The 23,642-nt window shown below is 42.4% G+C and overlaps 3 protein-coding genes across 19 annotated transcripts in view; 2 read left to right on the forward strand and 1 right to left on the reverse strand.

Annotated features, from left to right (window-relative positions):
• Positions 1-14,934, forward strand: part of usp9 (ubiquitin specific peptidase 9) — a 92,224-nt gene extending 77,290 nt beyond the window's left edge. For 7 of the 11 annotated variants that reach the window (XM_055870285.1, XM_055870288.1, XM_055870290.1 and 4 more), the window contains 9 exons: positions 96-225; positions 369-554; positions 672-892; positions 3,676-3,764; positions 5,063-5,219; positions 9,551-9,763; positions 10,614-10,724; positions 12,969-13,073; positions 13,241-14,934. In XM_055870285.1, coding sequence (XP_055726260.1) covers positions 96-225; positions 369-554; positions 672-892; positions 3,676-3,764; positions 5,063-5,219; positions 9,551-9,763; positions 10,614-10,724; positions 12,969-13,073; positions 13,241-13,429 — 1,401 coding nt within the window. In that variant the 3' untranslated portion in view covers positions 13,430-14,934. The remainder of the gene's footprint in view (positions 1-95; positions 226-368; positions 555-671; positions 893-3,675; positions 3,765-5,062; positions 5,220-9,550; positions 9,764-10,613; positions 10,725-12,968; positions 13,074-13,240) is intronic. The other 4 variants (XM_055870286.1, XM_055870289.1, XM_055870295.1 and 1 more) reach the window with 1 other exon arrangement.
• A 442-nt stretch (positions 14,935-15,376) lies between these two features.
• Positions 15,377-18,013, reverse strand: LOC129816127 (60S ribosomal protein L8-like). Its single transcript, XM_055870297.1, has 6 exons — positions 17,929-18,013; positions 16,999-17,141; positions 16,725-16,866; positions 16,323-16,541; positions 15,742-15,857; positions 15,377-15,569 (listed from the first exon to the last, which is right to left on the reverse strand). Exons 2-6 carry the CDS (start codon positions 17,134-17,136, stop codon positions 15,411-15,413), a joined length of 774 nt encoding a protein of 257 aa, XP_055726272.1. The 5' UTR covers positions 17,137-17,141; positions 17,929-18,013; the 3' UTR covers positions 15,377-15,410.
• Positions 18,014-23,028: 5,015 nt separating this feature from the next.
• The window catches only part of ddx3xa (DEAD-box helicase 3 X-linked a), a 32,396-nt gene continuing 31,782 nt past the window's right edge, over positions 23,029-23,642 (forward strand). For 5 of the 7 annotated variants that reach the window (XM_055870302.1, XM_055870300.1, XM_055870305.1 and 2 more), the window contains exon 1: positions 23,030-23,344. In XM_055870302.1, the coding sequence (XP_055726277.1) occupies positions 23,300-23,344 (45 nt within the window). In that variant the 5' untranslated portion in view covers positions 23,030-23,299. Of the gene's footprint in view, positions 23,345-23,642 lie in introns of all 7 variants that reach the window. The other 2 variants (XM_055870298.1, XM_055870299.1) reach the window with 1 other exon arrangement.

Genomic DNA, 23,642 nt, shown 5'->3' on the forward strand with positions numbered 1-23,642 from the left:
CTCTCTCTCTCTCGCTCTCTCTCTGTCTCTGTCTCTGTCTCTCTGTCTCTCTGTCTCTCTGTCTCTGTGTCTCTGTGTCTCTGTCTGTGTGTCAGGCATGTGATAACCTGAGTCTCAGTGACCACCTGTTGAGGACTGTGTTGAACCTGCTCAGGAGAGAGGTGTCAGAGCACGGCCGACACCTGCAGCAGTACTTCAACCTCTTCGTTATGTATGCCAACCTGGGTAAGGAAGACACACACACAGTACTGTCATACACACCTGCTCTCTCAACCCCTTGAGGAAGAGTATGGCTCACTGGCTATTCATTTCTCTTCTTGCCTCGCTCTCCTTCTCTTCCTTATACCCTCCCTCCCACCCTTCTCCAGGGCTGGCAGAGAAGACCCAGTTGTTGAAGCTGAGTGTCCCAGCTACCTTCATGCTGGTGGCTCTAGACGAGGGGCCTGGCCCTCCCATAAAGTACCAGTATGCTGAACTAGGCAAACTGTACACCGTAGTCTCCCAACTGGTGCGCTGCTGTGACGTGGCCGCGCGCATGCAGTCCTCCATCAATGGTGAGTTCACTCAGGGGTGAGGGGTCGTGACCTATGGTCAACGGACAAAGACGAGCCAGTAACACCTGGGTCATATTCATTGTCCTTCTCTCTCTCCCTCTTTCTCTCTACATCCAGGTAACCCCCCTCTCCCTAACCCGTACGGTGATGCCAACCAGACCACCCCGGTAATGCCTGTGCAGCAGCTGGTGGGAGAGATCCTGTTCGTAAGGACCAGCTACGTGAAAAAGATCATTGAGGACTGCAGCAACTCAGAGGAGACGGTCAAGCTGCTGCGCTTCAGCTGCTGGGAAAACCCCCAGTTCTCCTCCACTGTACTATCAGAGCTGCTCTGGCAGGTAAGTGTTAAAACTGGTGAAAACACAGATGGACACACTTGTTTTTCTGTCCTCATGGGGACCTACAATTTATTTCCATTCTAAATCCTATTTTCCCTATACTTAACACCTAACCCTAAACCTAACCCCTTAGCTTACAATAGCCTTTGTCCTCGTGGGGATGTGTGAAGTCCCCACAAGGGATACTTTTCCTTGTTTTCCTATCCTTGTGGGGACTTTAGGGGATTTCAGGTCCCCATGAGGATAGAAGAGCAAGACCACACACCCACACAAACTAGACAGGTTATACAGATATAAATATATATTTATTTAGGGGGTAGGTCAGCTTTAATATTGCAGATAGATTGTGGCTTCTATCACTGTAATTGTCTGCATCATTTCCAATCCCCCATATCTTTTTTTTGTAAATATATACTCTACCATTCAAAAGTTTGGGGTCACTTAGAAATGTCCTTGTTTTTGAAAGAAAAGCACATTTTTTGTCCATTTAAAATAACAAATTTATCAGAAATAGAGTGTAGACAGTGTTAATGTTGTAAATTACTATTGTAGCTGGAAATGGCAGATTTGGGGAAAAAAAAAAAAAAAACAATAATGGAAATTCTACACAGGCGTACAGAGGCCCATTTATCAGCAACCATCACTACTGTGTTCCAATGGCACATTGTGTTAACTGATCCAAGTTTATAATTTTAAAAGGCTAATTAAGCGTAAGGAAAACCCTTTTGCAATTATGTTAGCGCGGCTGAAAACTGTTCTGATTAAAGAAGAAATAAAACTGGTCTTGAGTATCTGGAGCATCCGTATTTGTGGGTTCGTTTACAGGCTCAAAATGGCTAGAAACAAAGGACTTTCTTCTGACACTCGTCAGTCTATTCTTGTTCAGAGAAATGAAGGCTATTCCATGCGAGAAATTGCCAAGAAACTGAAGATCTCGTACAAAGCTGTGTACTACTCCCTTCACAGAACAGCGCAAACTGGCCCTAACCGGCCCTAACCAGAATAGAAAGAGGAGTGGGAGGCCCCGGGCAATGTATTAGAATGTCTAGTTTGAGAAACAGACACCTCAAGTCCCCCACTGGCAGCTTCATTAAATAGTACCCGCAAAACACCAGTCTTAACGTCAACAGTGAAGAGGCTACTCCGGGATGCTGGCCCTCTAGGCAGAGTTGCAAAGAAAAAGACATATCTGAGACTGGCCAATAAAAATAAAAGATTAAGATGGGCAAAAGAACACAGATACTGGACAGAGGAACTCTGCCTAGAAGGCCAGCATCCCGGAGTCGCCTCTTCACTGTTGACGTTAAGACTGGTGTTTTGCAGGTACTATTTAATGAAGCTGACCCCAAAAAATCAGTGATCCAAAATGTAATATGGTGCACTTATCCTAATTCGTTTTTAATCCAGAGAGGTTAGAAAAATTGTCGATAGCTTACAATGACAACAAAGTTTTTAAGCCCTGGATTTCTAGCCCCTTGATATTATTGTTGGATCTCATTTTAATAGCTAACATTTCAATGGCCATAATAAATAGATATGCAGATAGTGGACAACCTTGTTTTACTCCTGTTGACAATTTAATACTCTCTGAGAAGTAACCATTATTTACTATTTTACACCTGGGGTTACTATACATAACGTTAACGTATAAGAGATTCTCCAAAATTGAAATAGTCCAGGCATTTATATATAAATTCCAGTCGTACTTTGTCAAAGGCCTTTTGAAAGTCGGCTATGAATACCAGGCCTGGTTTCCCGGATTTTTCTTAGTGTTCTATTGTTTCCAGTACTTATTTTATATTATCTCCAATGTATCGTCCATGTAAAAAACCTGTCTGATATGGATGAATAATATCTGACAATACCTTTTTTAATTCTATGCGCCATGCATTTTGCATAGATTTTGACATCACGACACTGAAGTGTAAGGGGTCTCCAGTTTTTTTAGGTGGACTGGATCTTCATATTTACCATCTGGGTCCTGTTTCAGTAATAGTGGTTAAAACATGTTAATAACGGACCTTTTGAGTACATCGAAAAATATTTAATTCACCTCAACTGGTATGCAATCCAGCCCTGGAGTTTTTCAAGACATGAAGGCTTTAATTGCATCTAGATGTTCCTCATCTATAATTAGGCCTTCACATGAGTCTTTCTGTATAGCTGTTCATTTTACACTATTAATAGAAAAAATCCTTACAATTAACTTCAGTTAGTGGAGTTGGAGGAGACTGAAATGAAAACATATGTTTAAAGTACTGTGCCTCTTCTTTCAAAATATTGTTTGCTGAATCATGGATGACTCCATCATTCGTAACAAGTTTCTGAAAATTATTTTTGTTAGCATTTCTATGTTGAAGATTAAAAAAAAAAAAAAATTGGTGCATTTTCCCCCATATTCCATCCAGTTTGCGTTATTTTTATAATATATTACACTTGATCTTTCTTGAATAAGGTCCTCAATTTAATTTTGTTTTCTAACTTATTCTGTGCCTCTGTTAGCAATAAAAACGATCTATCTGTCCTGTTCCTTTTTAAGATGAACTCTTTTCACCTAAGTTTGTTTTAAAGGTGAGTATTGAAATGCATGGCCTCTAAAGTCACATTTAGAAGTGTCCCATACAATAAGGAGGTGGGAAACTATTGCATCTCAGAAGCCCCAAGTCTCCTCCTCCTTACAATCAATTTCTCCAACTGGTCTTTATGTCTTCATATTGGACATATTTCCGTTAATAAGATGTGTGCTAGATCTTATTGATAGTGTGTGTTTTGTTATCCCCCAGGTGGCGTACTCGTACACCTACGAGCTGAGGCCTTACCTGGACCTGCTGCTGCAGATCCTGCTCATTGAGGACTCCTGGCAGACTCACAGGTAGGTCAGACCCGGGGGACAGCATCATATCTTTGCTCCTCACTTTGATCTGGAAAGGGTCACTCAGTGGACTCAGGATTTTTGTCTCAACCTAGTGTGAACTAGGGCTGTCAAAGTTGATCATGCGTTAATAACGCATGATAATAATGTGTTAATTGGCGTTAAAAAAAATGTTCGCCGTTAATCACGTCTCCATTTCTTCACTAAACGGAACCTTTTAAGTTGCATGTGTTTCCACACGGAACACATCTACAATCAATGGTTGCGCCTTTACATAGCTGAAGACCGTGTGGCTCTAGCCAAAATCATGTAAAAGTTATGCCCAATATTACCGGAGCTATGTTTTTTCTTTCTGCTGCGGACTTGTGCGCCTATCGCAGGTTTTTTTAAACCTACTCGCAGGACAAAAAATGTTTTGGTTTGATAACATTGTTTAGCTATCTAGTCATGTTACCTAGCTAGGTAGCTAGCTACCAACCTGATAACTTGACCACTGTCTAGGCTATGCACAAATTTCGATGTCACAGGAAGAACTGAAAAGGAATAGGCTACTCAAAGAGATGCTTCAATGGTAGGCTGCATATGCAAGAGTGGGGTGTGTGTGAGAGTCGGAGTGAGGGTGTGGGAGTGAGAGTGTAGGCCTATGTGTGTAAAGTTATCTGAACAGTACCGATGGTTACAGGGCTTTCATAACATTGTTGGACAAGTTTAAAATCTCTTTGTGTTTTGTATCCATAGAGCCAGTTATTTTTTCCTATAGTTACACTCATTTAGAATGCCTGAAGCTTTAACAGTACTTAAAGGTGTGTGTGTGTCTGTGCATCGATAAGAGGGAGTGTGTGTGTGCATTGATAAGAGGGAGTAGGCCTACTTAAACATTGGGAGCATTGTATGTTAGTGACTTTTTTTGGTGTTTATGTTAAAAATGCTATTAACACATCATTTTGTGTTTCCATCCATTACAATCAAAGCATAGTTTGCCTGTAATTCAATGCACTGCTTTTAAAATAGAATAGATCTTTATCTAGGGCCAAATTTGAGCAAATTCCAAATTCGTGATTAACTAATACCATTACCTCGATTTTAAATTATTTTAATTGTTTGACAGCTCTAATGTCAACACATCTGATTCAACTCATCAGACTGCTTAGTGCTGGGCTGGGACAAAAAATGGCACACCCTGTGGCCCTCTAGGAATGGCTGGTTTCCCTGGTTGGATTTTCGTCTCTGGTTGATTTTCTGTTGTGCCAACATCATCATCCCTGTTCTGTTTTTTCTCTCCCTGCTTGGTTGTGTAGGATCCACAACGTGCTGAAGGGTATACCAGATGACAGGGATGGCCTATTTGACACCATCCAGCGCTCCAAGAACCACTACCAGAAACGGGCCTACCAGTGTATCAAGTGCATGGTAGCCCTCTTCAGCAACTGCTCTGTGGCCTACCAGATACTACAGGTATAAGAGACACAACTACACTATGCTACCATCTGAATTAGGGATCGGCATGAGTAATCTAGTACTCGAACTGACTTCAAAGCTCCATCTTTAACCAAAGACCTAAATGTTTTCAAACACAAACTATTTTGTGGAATGTGCATTGTGGCTGCCCGAATTGGCAAATTAAATTTTGTCTTGAAGACAACATTAATTTGCCTTGACTCTAATGTTCCATTTGTGCATTTGCAGGGCATAACAAAAAAGAAACCAAGCCAAGCATTGCACAATTTTTCTCCCTAAAGTCCCTTTCCCCTCAGTGTGTCATTCACTCAATTGCGTTCCGACTGCTCCCTACACACACACACACACACATGCTGAGTGCACACCGAAGCTCCTGTTAGGCTTACAGAAATAAATGCCTATAAAAACATATCTAACTGATGGGATACACAAGCTACATTCCTTGCCAAATGACTACAGCTTTATCACAAATTCAAAATGGACTGGTTGATTGAAGTAGGAAAATGTGTTCCAATAACGTGCAGCAGTTTTGGAATAATTGCGTCCCGTCTATTTTCCGCTTAGGCTACTTTGCGAACTGCTAGTATATAATTGGTTAGCCTAGGCTATAACGCCCCCTAAACATAGACAGGTTCCACACTGAAAATATGCCTTAACATTAGTTTATTAAGACAAAGAGCATATTTTCATCAGAATCATTAAGTATAGGCCTACTCACCAAACCGATGTCGCGGCCGTAATTGATCACCATGCAGTGTTCAATGTGGAATTGTTCATCCATTTTTGAAAATTCCAAAGAATGGGCAGAATGTACTAAGTTGAACGTCTGTATATGTAACCCTGAAGAAGAAAAAAATGTACTCGCCAAATTGAGCCCCTTTTCAAATGATCACTGTTTGAGAATAACAGTTACAGATGCGAGATGTGTATCACTTTGCACTGGCAACTTTTTTCATTTGGAAAAATATTCTGTTATATTACATGTTTTTTTGTTTTAATATAGTGCATTCAGAAGTAATTTATACCCCTTGACTAATTCCACATTTTGTTACAGCCTGAATTCAAAATAATAAAAAATGGACTTTCTCACCCAATACTGCATTCATACACAATACTGCATAATGACACTGAAAACATGTTTTTAGAAATGTTTTCAAATGTATTGATAGTGAAATACAGAAATATCTAATTTACATAAGTATTCACACCCCTGAGTCAATACCTTGGCAGCAATTATAGCCATGAGTCATTCTGGGTAAATCTCTAAAACCTTTCCACACCTGGATTGTGCAACATTTGTCTATTATTATTATTATAAAATTCTTCAAGCTCTGTCAAATTGGTTGTTGACCATTTTCAGGCCATGCCATAGATTAAGTCAAAGCTGTAACTTGGCCACTCAGGAACATTTACTGTCTTCTTGGTAAGCAACTCCAGTGTAGATTTGCTCTCGTGTTTTAGGTTAATGTCCTGCTGAAAGTTGAATTCATCTCCCAGTGTCTGGTGGAAAGTAGACTGAAGGAGGTTTTCCTCTAGGATTTTGCCTGAGCTTAGCTCCATTCCATTTATTTTTTTATTCTGAAAAACTCCCCAGTCCTTAACGATTACAAGCATACCCATAACATGATGCAGCCACTGCTATGCTTGAAAATATGGAGAGTGGTACTCAGTAATATCTTATTGGATTTGTCCCAAACATAACACTTTGTAAGGACAAAAAGTAATTTTTTTGCAGTATTGCTTTAGTGCCTTGTTGTAAACAGGATGCATGTTTTGGAATATTTTTGTTCTGCACAGGGTTCCTTCTTTTCACTCTGTCAATGAGATTACTGTTGTGGGGTAACTACAATGGTGTTGATCCATCCTCAGTTTTCTAATTTCACAGTAATTAAACTCTAACTGTTTTAATGTCCCCATTGGCCTTATGGTGAAATCCATGAGCAGTGTCCTTCCTCTACGACCACTGAGTTGGGAAGGATGCCTGTATCTTTGTAGTGACTGGGTGTATTAATACACCATCCAAAGTGTAGTTAATAACTTTACCATGCTCAAAGGCATATTCAGTGGCTGCTTTTTATTTTTTACCCATCTACCAATAGGTGCCCTTCTTTGTAAGGCATTGGAAAACCTCTTGTCTTTGTGGTTGAGTATGTGTTTGAAATTCACTGCTCGACTGAGGGACCTTACAGATCACTGAATGAATGGGGTACAAAAATGAGGTAGTCATTAAAAAATAATGTTAAACCCTATTATTGCACACAGTGAGTCCATGCAACTTATTGTGATTTGTTAAGCAAATTTGTACTCTTGAACATATTTAGATTTGCCATAGCAAAGGGGTTGAATACTTAATAAGTAAACATTTTGATACACTATACTTGCTTGTTTTGTCTCACAAACTCAAATTAGGCTAACTATTCTAATTTTAACAACCAGGAAATGGCAGAGCGAATTCTGCATAGTGTATCTTTAAATGGCACTTGCTTATTTATTGACTGAATATTCACTGAGTGTACAAAACATTAGGAACACCTTCCTAATATTGAGTTGCACCCTCTTTCGCCCTCAGAACAGACTCAATTTGTCAGGACATGGACTACAAGGTGTCGAGCATTCCATAGGGATGTTGGCCCACGTTGACTCCAATGCTTCCCACAGTTATCAAGTTTGCTGGATGTCCTTTGGGTGGAACATTATTAATACACACAGGAAACTGTTGAGCGTGAAAAACCCAGCAGTGGTGCAGTTCTTGACACACTGAAACCGGTGCGCCTGGCAACTACTACCATATCCCGTTCAAAAGCACATAAATATTTTGTCTTGTCCATTCACCCTCTGAATGGCACACATACACAATCCACGTCTCAATTGTCTCAAGGTTTAAAATTGTCTCCTCCCCCCGTCTACATTCATTATTGAAGTGGTTTTAAGAGGTGGGCTCATGGCTTTCCCCTGGACAGTCCATGTCATGGAAAGAGCAGGTGTTTCTAATGTTTTGTACACTGTATATATGGGGTAATTGAGCAATTACGATTTATCTGTAATGGTTAGACAAATTAGGCATTGTTGGCATAGGCCTATAGATAAATGTGATTATTTAAATTATATATTTTTATTGCGGGACTTGTATTCTAAAAATACAGGCCTTGTGTTCTATACTAAACAAAAATATGAAAGCAACATGTGAAGTGTTGGTCGCATGTTTCATGAGCTGAAGTAAAAGATCTCAGAAATGTTCCATACACACAAAAAGCTTATTTCTCACAAATTTCTTTACATCCTTGTTAGTGAGCATTTCTCCTTTGCCAAGATATACCAACCCTGTCAGGTGGATGGATTGTCAAGAAGCTGATTAAACAGCATGATCAATACACAGGTGCACCTTGTGCTGGGGGACAATAAAAGGCCACTCTAAAATGTGCAGTTTTGTCACACAACACAATGCCACAGATATCTCAAGTTTTGAGGGAGGGTGCAATTGGCATGTTTGCTACAGGAATGTCCACCAGAGCTGTTGCCAGAGAAATTAATGTATATTTCTCTACCATAAGCCGCCTCCAACGTCATTTTAGAGAATTTGACAGTACTTCCAACCGGCCTCAGAACCTCAGACCGCGTGTAACCACGCCAGCCCTGGACCTCCACATCTGGCTTCTTCACCTACTGGATCGTCTGAGACCAGCCACCCGGACAGCTGATGAATTTAAAAATAAATAAATGTATCCTTTATTTAACTAGGCAAGTCATTTAAGAACAAATTCTTATTTACAATGACAGCCTATCCGGCCAAACCCGGACGACGCTGGGCCAATTGTGCGCCGCCCTATGGGACTCCCAATCACAGCAGGATGTGATGGAGCCTGGATTCGAACCAGGGACTGCAGTGACACCTCTTGCACTGAGATGCAGTGCCTTAGACCTCAGTGCCACTCGGGAGCCCAGAAACAAAGGAATATTTCTGTCTGTAATAAACCCCTTTGTGGGGAAATCTCCTTTTGTTTGGCTGGACCTGGCTCCCCAGTGGCTGGGCCAGGCTCCCCAGTGGGGTGGGCCTGTGCCCACCAAGACCCACCCATGGCTGCGCCCCTGCCCATAGATTAGGGCTTAATTAATTTATTGAATGTCAAATGCCCATCCCTAGTCTGATTCTAGGAGTCATTTTATGAAGCCGAATTAAGGCAGAGAGAAAATTCTGTAAATAACCCTTCATTGATCATTTTTTTTATTTAAAAAAATGAAATCATATTTTCAGGATTCAGAATTGCAATGGAAGGAAAAGGTAATTGATAAGCACTCTTAGTAATAGTATGTGTTTCTCTGTCCTGCAGAGTAACGGGGATCTGAAGCGTAAGTGGACGTGGGCAGTGGAGTGGCTAGGTGACGAGCTGGAAAGGAGGCCCTACACAGGGAACCCTCAGTACACCTACAACAACTGGTCTCCCCCAGTCCAGAGCAACGAGACCTCCAACGGATACTTCCTGGAGCGCTCGCACTCCGCACGCATGACCCTGGCCAAGGCCTGTGAACTCTGCCCTGAGGAGGTAAGACTCACACCAACTGATGCACACACACACACACAACACAAAGGTAATACAGTAGTATCTAACATGGATGCATGGCCGAAATGGTAGTAGTTGAAGTAGAGAAAGGTCAGTATTGGAAAGTCCCTCCAAAAAAGTGGTGTCTTTTTGAAGGATGCATCATTCTGACCTTGTTGGTTTTGACCTACAGAGTTAAAATGATGTAATGTGGAGACGCAGAGCTTGCCTGTTGTAATAATAGTGTTAATGAATTTGTAAAACAGAGCAGTGTTGATTATGTGGGACCTCAATATGCAGCAATACATCAACTATACTATTTTCTTTGTCATGTGCTGAATGGTTAACATGTTGACGCTAACCATCTGTTTTTTCACTCTTCTCTGTCTCAAGTATTTTCAAGTGTTACTGGAACTGAATGTTTTTAAAGCTCTAGTTGAGAGTTCCAAGTTAGCGCAAAGGTTATTTTGGATTAGTAAACTGTTATCTGCTGAAAAATGATTTCTTAAGTTTTTTTGTAATCTTCGGAATTTATACATGTTTTTACTATAGGTAGGGCTTTGAGTTTTCGACACATTTTATTTCCAGTTTATACGCCCATAGTATATTGTAAGCTAACATTATTACAATACTTTTTTCTGTCATTTCACTTATTTGTGTTGCAAAGTTGTATTTGCTGAAGCGGTGTACATTATGTTCAGCCTAATTGATCCTTATCATAAATAGTGATATGATAGAAATGAAATGCTACTTTAAAACTTTTTTTAAAAAACGAAGAAATCCACCTGAAAGCATCGTTTATTGACACTTGTATATATTTTGCAATGATATCAATTATGCCATTTCAAACTAGTGTCACTTAACGAAGCACGGTGAGGCGGTGTCTGAAGAAGACGCTGCAATGCGGAAATCGTCCTCGCCACAGCAGCTTTTGCCAGGGGAAGGGACAGGACAGCAGCACACTGTAAGCCCTCACATATAACCACCCCAGCCACAGGCACCCTTCTCCTCCTCCACTCTGACTTCTCTCTAGATGTTCCATACAGTGCGATGTTACTGCTGTCCATTAGCACAGTGACATGAGGAGAGTAGCCTGGGCAGTAACAACACATACACAGTCTGGAGTATAGGAGCAGGACAATAACAGATGGCAGTGACGAGATGTCTGCTCGGCTGTTTGCGTGCTGCTCCCAAAAGTGATTTTGAAAGTTAGTGATGGTGAAAATGATTCAACCAAAAAAATCCTTTCTGAGTATCCAGTAACTGACAATGCAGCCAACTCCAGGTTCGTAGGCAGAGACTGGAGATAAATGTATCCTAGTAGAGAATTAATAGAGCCAAACTCCAACAGGTCAATTCTAATGTTGAACCATCACCAACTATGAGCAGCAAACAGAGAGCAAACGTTTCTTCTTTCCAGTCCGGTAGCAGTGTCCCATTGGTTACCTAAAGCAGCACTGACTTCCTGGCTTCCCTTAAGTTTTATTGGTTCTCCATCTCAACGTAACACTGTTTATCCAATCGAAACCATTTGTTCCTCCTCCCCTAAGCAAACTCAACCTGCGGTGTGACCGGCCATATGACACAACTGATCGAAAACTCTTAGCCTTGGCTATAGTGGATGAGGTGCTAGCCTAGTGTTGATGACATGTGTAGTGTACTTACTGTGTGTTCAAGTGATGTTGTTTTTGTGTTGAGACTAGGTCTACATAGGGGCAACCTGTGGTTTGTGCGTCAGCCATGTAATGGCATGTGTTAATATATTGCTAATCAACAGGACTCATTGAACAGTTCACGTCTTAATGTTGGTTGTATTTTTTTTTTTATATATATATACATTTTTTAAACCCCTTTTTCGCCTCAATTTCGTGGTATCCAATTGGTAGTTAGTCTTGTCTCATCGATGCAACATCCGTACGGACTTGGGAAAGGCGAAGGTCGAGAGCCATGCGTCCTCTGAAACTCAACGCCCTCTTAACCCGGAAGACAGCCGCACCAACGTGTCGAAGGAAACACCGTACACCCGGCAACCATGTCAGCGTGCACTGTGCCCGGCCCGCCACAGGAGTCGCTAGTGCGCGATGGGACAAGGACATCCCTGCTGGCCAACCCCTCCCCTAAACCGGAACGACACTGGGCCAATTGTGCGCTGCCCCATGGGTCTCCCAGGCGCGGCTGGCTACGACAGAGCCTGGACTCTAACCCAGAATCTCTAGTGGCACAGCTAGCATTGCAGAGCCTTAGACCACTGCGCCACTCGGGAGGCCCATGTTGATTGTTTTTATCGGAAACTTTGCCTTGCATACAGTTAGAATTGTAACCCATAATACATTTGGACAGATGGAATCACTAGTTTAGAAAAAGCATGTCTTTGGACCACAAGTTTAATTGACGATAGGCAGCACCTACTTTACCCACAGGTTATTGTAGGATTACAATAGGGGTCTGTAGTAGTATTGAGTGCATGTTTTCAGGCACATTTCCAGTACAATAAGTTTGTTATATCATCAACCCTAATCTACCCCACTTAGACTAACACACAAGCTGTTCTCTATCCCTGGTTTGTCTGGTCACATGTTGTAATGTGTTCAGCTGGATGTTGTAGTGTGTCAGTCTGTCTTTTATAAGCAGACCGAATCAAGATAGACACAGGGCCAGTTGATCCAAGCACAAAGATGCTAGTCTAAAGATAACACTGGCCTAACCGCCACAGAACTATCATTGATCGAACAAACTTTAAACAGTGTGTTTAAATCCTTCAGTTTTTCTCAGATCCAGTGCATTTGCATCTAGTATTAGACCCAGCAAATTAGCCCATATCAACATTATAAGAACAGCTCTGGCCCCAGTCCCGTTGGTGTTATATGGAAACATGAGCTCATTAAGCATGTCTCCCACCACACTGGAGAAGCTCGCTAGCGGAGAATAACACCCACTCACATAACAAAGTCTCTTTTCTATTTATACCTCTGTCAGTTGATATTATTACATCCAAGGCTGTCACACTCTCCTACACAGCGTGTGCCTCGCTTTCATCTCATTCAGTTAAAATAGGCTAAAGTAGGACAACGTTCCCATCCAGTGCAAAGGCATATTAAGAGACTCTTTGGTCTGCTATTGGGTCCATAGACTTGAGCTGTGTGTGAATGTTGGTGTTAGGTAGAAAAATGCATTGGGAATAAAACTATTCTTTGACTTAATTTCCCAGGAGCCCGATGACCAGGAACCCCCTGAAGATCAGGACACCTCCCTTCCAGATGACATCTCCCTCTACCCTCATTCGTCTCCAGGGACTACGACACAGTTTCAGCAGGTACACACCCACACTATATTGTAGAAGCAGCATGATATTTAGACTTTTAAGGATCCATGTAAACAGAGACTTCTCAACAATTGAAGAACCTATGGCAGACATTTTGTATCAAGTTCCACCGCACATCAGTAGTTTAACAAAAAATTGATTGTTTTCTCATTCCCCAGCAGAACAACCACCCCCACGGGCAGCCGTACACAGGCCCAGCTGCCCAGCACATGAACAACCCCCAGCGCCCCGGCCCTGTCCCTTCCTCTGCCCCAGGCCCTGCGCCCGGCACAGGCCCACAAGCACAAGACAACTGGGAGAGCACTGAGGAGGTCCCCTCCGTGGCCCCTGCTCCGCCTAAGGAGTAACACCGGCCCTCCCCTCTGCTGTGCCTCCATCGTCCTGCTCTCTTTCCTCTCGTCGACCGACCTCCTGATCGGGACACTCTCTCTCTGGGGCCTCAAGGGCACGGCAGGGCAGGCTTCACAGCTCCTCCCCAGGCTCCTGTGAGTCTCTCCCCCTCCAGCCTGCTCCTGTGCTGCCTGTCTGGGGGGGGGGGTGCTCTCCCCCGGGTTCTTATGCCCTGCAGACTGGGGCCTGGCTGCTGTCGACAGCAGTGGGGTAGTGTTGTAATAAACATAATGACCCAGGCCTGACGATGCTGATGCGCTTGTCTACATGACAGAAAGGTGTACATAATATGTTCATGTTTTGACTGTTCAAAAAATTAATCCCCCGCAATAGCGTAACTTTGTCAGGTTTGCTGTTGGGAGATAAAAAAATAAAACGCTTAAGAGAACTCTTTGTTTTATCACCCATGCACAGCAGTGCGATTTGGTCTGACATCAGTTACTGGTCATTCACCTTTAGGAGGACACATAACCTCTTGACCCATGCCAAATCAACTCACGTGCTGGGGTTTTAGTGTGAGACATGGAATGGTTGGTTGAACTTTTACTGTGTTTTGGTTGATGTGAAAAAGTGATGCAAAATTGTTCTGGAACTCTCATTGCCTTTTATTTTTGTTCTGGTAATTTAATCCAATCCTTTCGGAAGCTATAGATAATATGCTGTAACATTTAGCATGGCTTCTCACCAGAATAGCGTAGCGCAGGGGAAAATGTCATCATACCAACTGACGTCCTTAATCCTAGAGGACACTTCCTTTAGGCTTTATTAATGCTCTTCTACCCACTTGTTGAACCAATGTAAGAATAAGTGGCTTTTCAATTGCTAAAATCCTCCAACTTCACATTCGGCAATCAGTTTAGTTTATCTATAGGAATTGAGAAAATTAAAAACATATGCAACAGATTTGCTCTGCCGGCTACCTAATGTGTACTAGATGGTGTGGTTTGCTTCTGTCTCTTTTTGGTAGAGCCTAGTCTTAGACGACCGCTACCATTCTTTCATGGAGCTCACCGGGTGGCAGCATCGGAGACCTCTCCCTCCAGGGAGAATGGGAACACAGTAGGGTTAGAAGATATCGGCTGGTTAGTCATGTTGCAACTTGAGCTAAACGTAAACATCAGTAAATACTGTATTTAATTGGTAAGTTTAACACGTGTATTTTGGGGGATTTGTCAAATACCAAATACTCTGCATACCGTATTATATTTAAATATTTTGCTCTTATTTTATAGAATTTATTTTGTTGTATTTCACACAAAAAAATATTTGATTTGAGGAACATTTGTCCGTGTTATTTTTAATGGAGATATTGACTGAACAGAGTTCTGCGCCCAGTTTGCCGACTTTTGTTTTGGCCATGGTGTGACGTTGAATTCTGGAGCTACAGTCGCGATGTGAACTTTCAGAGGTTTTGTGCACAGAAATATAAAATAAAAAAGCATTGCCCGTAGCAGATAAAGAACATGGAATCTTGACTGTCTTTTGTATATATGCAAATACTTGATGCACATTGAAAAATTACTTTCTGGGTGCTCAGGACATGCCTAAAACTAAATGGCCAATACCTATAGGCAGCTTGAGGACATGCAGGATCTTTCATGCTTTGCAGTGTATTGAACTTGGGCTTATAAAATGCAGCGTACTAGATCGGACCTTGTGATACCACAATCGAGGTCTAACTGCACTAGTCTTAATTCATTGTTGGGAAAAACAATTTGCAAAATGTGTGCTTTGGATAAATGCCATTAAGCAGACAAATTATGGTGATCCGGCCCCACCAACCGCACACTCAAATCTACTACACTTCTATAAAATGTAACCCTCACTGCTAGATGAGTGCTGCGAAATGTCCTCGTTTCCAACTCCATGGTTACAAACACTGACGCTACAAAAGGAGTCATTGGTCAGCTTCCTTGGAACATTTTATTGTAAAGGGAGTTAGTTCTCCTTCTCCGTGACTGTCTTTGTTCCACGCAGTCTGCCTGTACGACGGGCAGCAATGAGACCGACCTTGCGACCAGCGGGTGCATCCCTCCTGATAGTTGAGGGTTTTCCAATATGCTGGTGGTTACCACCACCGAAGGGATGTTCAACAGGCTAGAAAGAGGGAAGAAACATGTCAGCAAAGGGCCATTTACAAACATCAGGTGCAGAGAAGATAATTATTTTTCCAGAGATTGAGGTAGAACATAATTCTTAAACATAGTGATGGATGAAAATACCTGAACCTACCCAAAAATAAATATGCAGAAGATAAAATGTCACTTACGTTCATGGCCACACCACGGACACGTGGCCAGGAGTTCCTCTTGGCCTTGTACTTGTGGTAGGCACGACCGGCCTTCAGGATGGGCTTGTCAATACGTCCACCTCCGGCAACCACACCTGATGCCCAGAGGAGAGAACCATTAAGCAGTTGGACAGGATTCCTACCCAGCCAATTTGCTCAGAAAGCAACCATGTCACCTGCGATGACTTGTAGCAGACCTGTATTCTGAACAACAAATCAGAATTGTAGCCGCTTAAGTTTCTGGTCTCTAGCTTAACCATCTGCCTACAAACATCGCAAACAAACGACTAGTCATCAAATCGATCCAAAATACTGCATACAGTGCAGGTGGAAATCAGAGCAGATTCCTTACATTTCAAGGATCCAAGAGAAGGTAGTCAACTTGACATTGGACCCAGTTTATGAGAAACGATCTACAGAAGGTACATCAAAACGACATTCCACTGACAAAGATCAAAATGTAGGTCATACATCCACCTCTCCCCATTAAATCAGGAAACATCTTCTGAAAGCATCAGCTAACATTCACATAGCAAACATGTCATATCCTGTGTTCTTACCAACGACAGCTCTGTTAGCAGAAGCAATGACCTTCTTGGAGCCAGAGGGAAGCTTAACTCTGGACTTCTTGGTCTCTGGGTTGTGGGAGATGACTGTGGCGTAGTTCCCAGACGCCCTGGCCAGCTTGCCCCTGTCGCCAGGTTTCTCCTCCAGGCAGCAGATGATGGTTCCCTCAGGCATGGTGCCCACGGGCAGAACATTACCAATGTTCAGCTGAGCTGAGAAGGGAACATTTATTAAGGTACCAGGTATTCACATTGTATGAAGATTAGATCCTAAAATCCTAGATTAGATCCTAAAAGAGATGACAACTGCCATCTAACCAGCATAGCATAAAATGTGTTAGACACAGGGTTGTTAACCCTTAGGCTGCCAAGTGTGTGTCAATCTCCATTCCTTACCTTTTTTGCCACAGTAGATGAACTGTCCGGTGTGGATGCCCTCAGCAGCAATGAACAGCTCAGTCCTCTTCTTGAACCGGTAGGGGTCACGGAAAGCCACCTTGGCCAGGGGAGCACCACGGCCAGGGTCGTGGATAATGTCCTGAGAGACAAAGGTCAGGTCCAAAGCAGATGGTGTTACACAAAATAAACTACCTAAAAATGCAAGGCAAACGCAACTTTGGACCTTGTAGAAAACGTATATTTTAACAGCAAAAGCTGTGAGAGCGCTTACCTTTACGATTCCCTTGATGTAACCATGACGTTCTGCGAAGTCAATGTGTCTGAGTTTAGCGGCACCTTTTCTGTGCTTCACGTGGGCTTTGAACACGGAGCCGGCACCTTTTCTCTGTCCCCTGATAACACGTCCCATCGTGACTGGAAACAAAAAAGTAGAGTATTCTGTTAGAGCCAGGATCAAAGTAGAGATTTCTACAGTTCAAGAGATATAATAGCAATAGCCTACATGATAGCAAGTTATGTCACATTCATGAATGTGTAACGTTGTGTAGGTACACATTTGTTCTACAAATACCTGCCACTTGCCGCAGTTAGCTACTGAAGAAATGTACAGTATATACCTAGCTAGTTAACCAACGAACTCTGAAATCAAGTAGTGATCCTGTTCTGCAAGAAAGGTGAATTGATAACTGAACACTTTATATAATAAATGGCCAATATACTTGCATGTAGTTGTAAGGTTGCTAGCCAGCCAACATGCGGATTTTCCTAGTATGCTAACACTGGTTAGCTACCTATAAAACTTCAGACGCCAACTCACTCACTACGCTATAAGTTCATCCAACTAGAAACCATGAAAATAAACGTTGGGTAAAAGCAATTATGTGAACTATTCTACAGCAACTGCACGGCGGATCTACGGTCGTGGATAAATACAGAACCAGAACATCGAGCTACCAGCGGCTAAAGACCAACTACTGAAAAGTACACCAAAACGATAGGCCATGTCACTGCACACCCAGACACACACCACTCATCCAAGAATTAAAACGAAATAATCACATTTTGTCTCTTAAATAATAAAACGACTATACTTAGCAGTGTTTATTATATATGTTCTAGTGACATTTTCGAGAGGATGATAGGATTTTAAACAAGATTTAACTCGGATTATGTGAAGAGAATAAAATCGCCATTCCCCTACCTAAACCCCGATGACGGAAAGAGGAAGAGTCCGACGATTTCTTCCGGTGAAGTATACGGTGGGGCTGATGGGAACAGTAGGCACGCGTTTTTTTTGCTGCTGTGAATTAGATTGCCCAGCAGATGGTAGCAGATCATTAGCAGACATATATTTGTGTTTTATTTGTATATTTGTGCTTCCATTGCTGGGCAATCTAATTCACAGAGCAGGACGCATCCAGGGATGTCTCATCACGTAACTTCACGATTTAATTCCTTTTCACCTCCGTAATTATACTCATTTTCAAGTTTAAATGTCATGTACAAAAGTACAGTGAAATGCCTTACTTGCAAGCACTAAACCCAACAATATCGTAATCAATATAGTACTAAAAAGAACATAAAGTAGAACAAAGAGTGATATTCCACTCCTCAGAAAAATATGAATATCTACACACATACCGGTACACAATTTCCCAATTTTTTGCCCTTTTTTTTAAACACTGAGTTCACTGCCAGGTCAAATAAGGTTGTTGACATTCCCAAAAAGAGGTAGGCTAAATGCCTGGTCTGGAGGATTGACCTGTGAGACAGACAAGGTTTGCTTTCTCCTGCTCAGATGTTGCTGATGCATGCCAAATCTTACAATGCCTGGATAGGTATTTTACGCAACAGCCAACCACATCATATGGTATAGCAATCTGGTGCGCAACTGCACAGTCAATGACATGGCATGCAATCATTGGTTGATGCATGCAACGACTGATTAAGGGAACATGGCCAATGATTTCTTCTTCCCAACTCCTGCTGCTTCCCTTCCTCTCTGTCTGTGGCTTGCTATTATGCAAATCTTCCACAGCCAAGCTCTGCCACACAGCCTATTACCTCTGATTAACCTGATCCCCTCAACACAGGGCCTGACTAACGCATTTAGGGCCCGGGGTACCGGCCTCTTTTGTTGTCTGGAAATCAGCTAACTTCCTGAATTTCAACACATTTTGCCATGGTGCAGAGAGAAAAATGTGCAGTTTTATAACACTATTCTAGACATTTTCTACACAATTTTAAAACAAATGTACTGCTATTCTATAAATTTTGCCATGAGGCTCAGAGAAAATGTTTTAAAGCTAATGTCCTGCAATCAACACATTTTTCTATCATATGGTATCTGGGGCTAACCCTGTCCGTTTGGTGATCCGGCCCTGCCTCAACATATGCTCCAGCTGGTCTCCTCAACCCCCTGCCAACTGACTGACTTGGATTGTGGCCTACTTGGGCTGGCTCACTGGCAGAGATGTGTCTCAGTACTGTGAAATGGCTTCCTTGATCCTTTCCTTATTTTCTTTCCTTATATCACTGAGCTAGAAGATAGAAGGGAGGAAGGAAGAGGTGAAGAGAGATAGAAAGGGAGTGGCAGAGCAAGAGAGGGGTCTGAAGAAGGCATTAGGCCATGTAAGAAAATAGCCTCTTGTTGTGTTTCGTCCTCTCCTTATCTGTACTGACCTGGCAGGGTAAGGGGGAAATCAAATCAAATTGCATTTGTCACATGCGGCGAATACAACAGGTGTAGACCTTACAGTGAAATGCTTACTTACAAGCCCTTAACCAACAATGCAGTTTTAAGAAAAATACCAAATAAAGAAAATAAATAAAAGTAACAAATAATTTAAGAGCAGCAGTAAAATAACAATAGCGAGGCTATATACAGAGGGTACCGGTACAGGGTCAATGTGCGGGGGCACCGGTGTAATTGAGGTAATATATACATGTGAGTAGAGTTATTAAAGTGATTTATGTATAGATAATAACAGAGAGGAGCAGCAGTGTAAAAGGGGGCAGTGCAAATAGTCTGGGTATCCATTTGATTAGATGTTCAGTAGTCTTATGGCTTGCAGGTAGAAGCTGTTTAGAAGCCTCTTGAACCGAGACTTGGCGCTCCGGTACCGCTTGCCGTGTGGTAGCAGAGAGAACAGTCTATTTTTATTTATTTATTTAAATAGGTAGGCCAGTTGAGAACAAGTTCTAATTTACAACTGCGACCTGGCCAAGATAAAGCAAAGCAGTGCGACACAAACAACAACACAGAGTTACACATGGAATTAACAAACGTACAGTCAATAACACAATAGAAAAAATCTATATACAGTGTGTGCAAATGAGGTAAGATTAGGGAGGTAAGGCAATAAATAGGCCATAGTGGCGAAGTAATGACAATGTAGCAATTAAACACTGGAGTGATAGATGTGCAGAAGATGAATGTGCAAGTAGAGATACTAGGGTGCAAAGGAGCAAAATATATATATATAACAATATGGGGATGAGGTAGTTGGATGGGCTATGTACAGGTGCAATGATCTGTCAGCTGCTCTGACAGCTGATGCTTAAAGTTAGTGAGGGAGACATTAGTCTCCAGCTTCAGTGATTTTTGCAATTCGTTCCAGTCATTGGCAGCAGAGAACTGGAAGGAAAGGCGGCCAAATGAGGAATTGGCTTTGGGGGTGACCAGTGAAATATACCTGCTGGACCGCGTGCTACGGGTGGGTGCTGCTATGGCAGTGGCGTGCCGTGGGCCTGGGGCCTGGGCCTTCGGTGAGGTACTACACAGTCCCACCCGAATTAATCCACCTCATTATGATGCCATGGCTCTAGACACTATACATTTAGACAGAAACGCAGTATAACCAGGCGTTGCGTCACCTTGAAATTGACAAATTGACATTTGACAAAAACATGACACAATCAATGAGTCTTTTCAATATTTCCCTTCACCTTTTCATTGTGCAGCTCCGTTGCCCTGCGCGCTTGTTCTTTGAGCTGTAGATCCACTCCGGTGTCCCCAAAAGTTTTCAAAAGCACCATTGCTTGTTAGTGCCCAGCCGTACTTTGGTGTCTCGTTGCTGCCTTGGTTAGACAACTCAAGTTTGCAAAGTCAGTGTGGCTCCAAACACCAAATCGATCACTTGCAAATAATAGGCATTCCCAGCAGTACAGTTTGCAGTGCTTCTCGGAGCCAAGGAACCTGTGAGCCATTGACAGCGCTCGTAGTTGAAACTTTGAAAGTGGCGAGCAAACAAAGCCCTTTCCCGCCTGTGACAGGCTTCGTGGCGTCGGGCGACCTCTCCTTACAATGTCTAACTTTTCTTGAAAAGTTCGTCTTGAGAATGGCGTTATAATTATATCCTCGACCAAATCGATATCTTCTCCTCCTTCCGCCATTGTGGGTTGAAAAAACAGCTTAGTAGTACGCGAATTAATTCGTTTATCAAATTCAGTTTCATAGATCTCCATAGGACCTGCCTCTCAATATTGGTAATCCAATCAAAAGACGTGCACGCACTACGCCTGCTAGCTGGCTCCTGTGTAACACTGGAGCCAGCCAGAAGGCGTACAATAGCCAACTCTAAAGCTGATTGGTTGACACTAAATTTTAATTTCCATTCACTATAAGCTACAAGCGCCCGCACTGTTGATTCTGAAGGCCTGAGGGCAAATTTTAGACCCCTGGCAAGACATGATGGCTGAATATGATTGGATAAAATCTTTACTATTGTAAAGTGGCTGTTCCACTGGATGTCATTAGGTGAATGCACCAATTTGTAAGTCGCTCTGGATAAGAGCGTCTGCTAAATGACTTAAATGTAAATGTAATGTAAATGTAATAAAAGATCTAACATAAAGACCAGCCCTCCAAATCTCAACCTGGGGCTGGAAGCAGTGCAACCAAGAGGAAAGCTATGAAATGAAGAGTATAACTCTTACTCTGGGGAATAATTTAATACATATTTGTGGGAAAATATATTTAAAAAAAAATTATATTCTGATGATGTTTAGGCCAGCAGAGAAGGCCTTGCAGGCCCTGACGGCCCACCACTGTGCTATGGTGACCAGTGAGCTGAGATAAGGCGGGGCTTTACCTAGCAAAGACTTATAGATGACCTGGAGCCAATGGGTTTGGCGACGAATATGAAGCGAGGGCCAGCAAACGAGAGCATACAGGTCGCAGTGGTAAGTAGTATATGGGGCTTTGGTGACAAAACGGATGGCACTGTGATAGACTGCATCCAATTTGCTGAGTAGAGTGTTGGAGGCTATTTTGTAAATGACATCGCCGAAGTCAAGGATCGGTAGGATAGTCAGTTTTACGAGGGTATGTTTGTGGTGATTTCGGCAGGTTACCTTAGTGGTCTCGGGCACAGGGACTATGGTGGTCTGCTTGAAACATGTTGGTATTACAGACTGAGACAGGGAAAGTTTGAAAGTGTCAGTGAAGACACTTGCCAGTTGGTCAGCGCATGCTCGGAGTACACGTCCTGAATGTTGACCTGGGCTCCCAAGTGGCGCAGCGGTCTAAGGCACTGCATCTCAGTGCAAAAGGCATCACTATAGTACCTGGTTCGCATCCAGGCTGTATCACATCCAGCTGTGATTGGGAGTCCCATAGGGCTGCGCACAATTAGGCCAGCGTTGTCCAGGTTTGGCCGGAGTAGGCCGTCATTGTAAATAAGAATGTGTTCTTAAACTGACTTGCCTAGTTAAATAAAGAAATAAAATAAAGGTCTTAGTGATCACACAGTTGTCCGGAACAGCTGATGCTCTCATGCATGTTTCAGTGTTACTTGCCTCTAAGCAGCATAAAAGTAATTTGGATCATCTGGTAGGCTCCAGCTCTCGGCTGTGCTTCCCTTTGTTGTCTGTAACAGTTTGCAAGCCCTGCCACATTTGAGGAGCGTCGGAGCCGGTGTAGTACGATTCGATCTTAGTCCTGTATTGACGCTTAACCTTGTGGAACCTACTTAGAATGGTATGCTTAACCTGTCCAACACTTACAGGTTAGTGTTGAATTGCAGATGATTGATACAAGGAGAAGATGCCATTTCAGACAATTAAGCAATACCCAAAGTGCCGCGGCTTCCTTTCCTTCACCTTTTCTTATGTCCTATCATAATAGATGTTTACTACGATTTAATATGTTTGCTATTAGCAATATTATTTACTTTACTATCATACGCACTTCACCTGAGCAAAAAGAAGGCACATTAATATTTCCGCGCGGAAATTTACAAAATTTGGAACATCGCGATGTCTGTTCTAAAATAGTGTTATCTCGCGGTACCTGTGCGCGTAATTTAGCTTCATTCCACCACGGAGAAGCCAGTGGAAGGTTACTGTTACAGCTCGAGTGGATACTTTAATTTGCAACCACATAAAAACTGACAGAAAGGAACATTTATTTACACAATACACTTGTTTTATTGACTGAAAGGACATAAAGTTAGCAACATATTACGGACTGGAATCTAGGAAGAATTTTGTGATCTTCAAAGAAACTAGCTAGTGTGCTAACAAAGAAAATACTTTCCCTTGACAAATAATCCTCTTTATTCTCTTTAGTTATGAGTCATGTGGTCGTCGATAATCAACACGGTCTAGATCAGCAGGTGAGTGTTTAACTTAATTTATTTAATATAATTATAACTTAGGAAATATGGAGTTAGGACAGCTAAAATAACGTCCCGTCAGCTAGCGAAGCGTAAGCTACCAAGCTAAAGTGGTTCGTAGCCAAGCTAATGTTAGCTAGCTAACTGCGTGGATGTGGCTGGTAAAATGGTGGTTGGTGTGTCGCCGGTGAAATTAACTGTATGGTGATGGCGGAGTTGGCGAATGCTGCCTAGCAATATTCAGTTTTGATAAGACTTGGGTAGTTAGCAAATGATTTGTCTCAACGATTACATATAG

The sequence above is a fragment of the Salvelinus fontinalis genome, chromosome 19, assembly GCF_029448725.1.
Source record: "Salvelinus fontinalis isolate EN_2023a chromosome 19, ASM2944872v1, whole genome shotgun sequence".
NCBI lineage: Eukaryota > Metazoa > Chordata > Actinopteri > Salmoniformes > Salmonidae > Salvelinus > Salvelinus fontinalis.

What these genes read in the sequence shown, in the direction of transcription:
- LOC129816127 (XM_055870297.1), bottom strand. Translation starts at nt 17,136, where the DNA reads ATGGGACGTGTTATCAGGGGACAGAGAAAAGGTGCCGGCTCCGTGTTC. An exon ending in CATCTACTGTGGCAAAAAAG is followed by an intron (nt 16,542 to 16,724) that starts GTAAGGAATGGA and finishes TTCCCTTCTCAG; the next exon opens with CTCAGCTGAACATTGGTAAT. An exon ending in TGCTAACAGAGCTGTCGTTG is followed by an intron (nt 15,858 to 16,322) that starts GTAAGAACACAG and finishes TCTGGGCATCAG; the next exon opens with GTGTGGTTGCCGGAGGTGGA.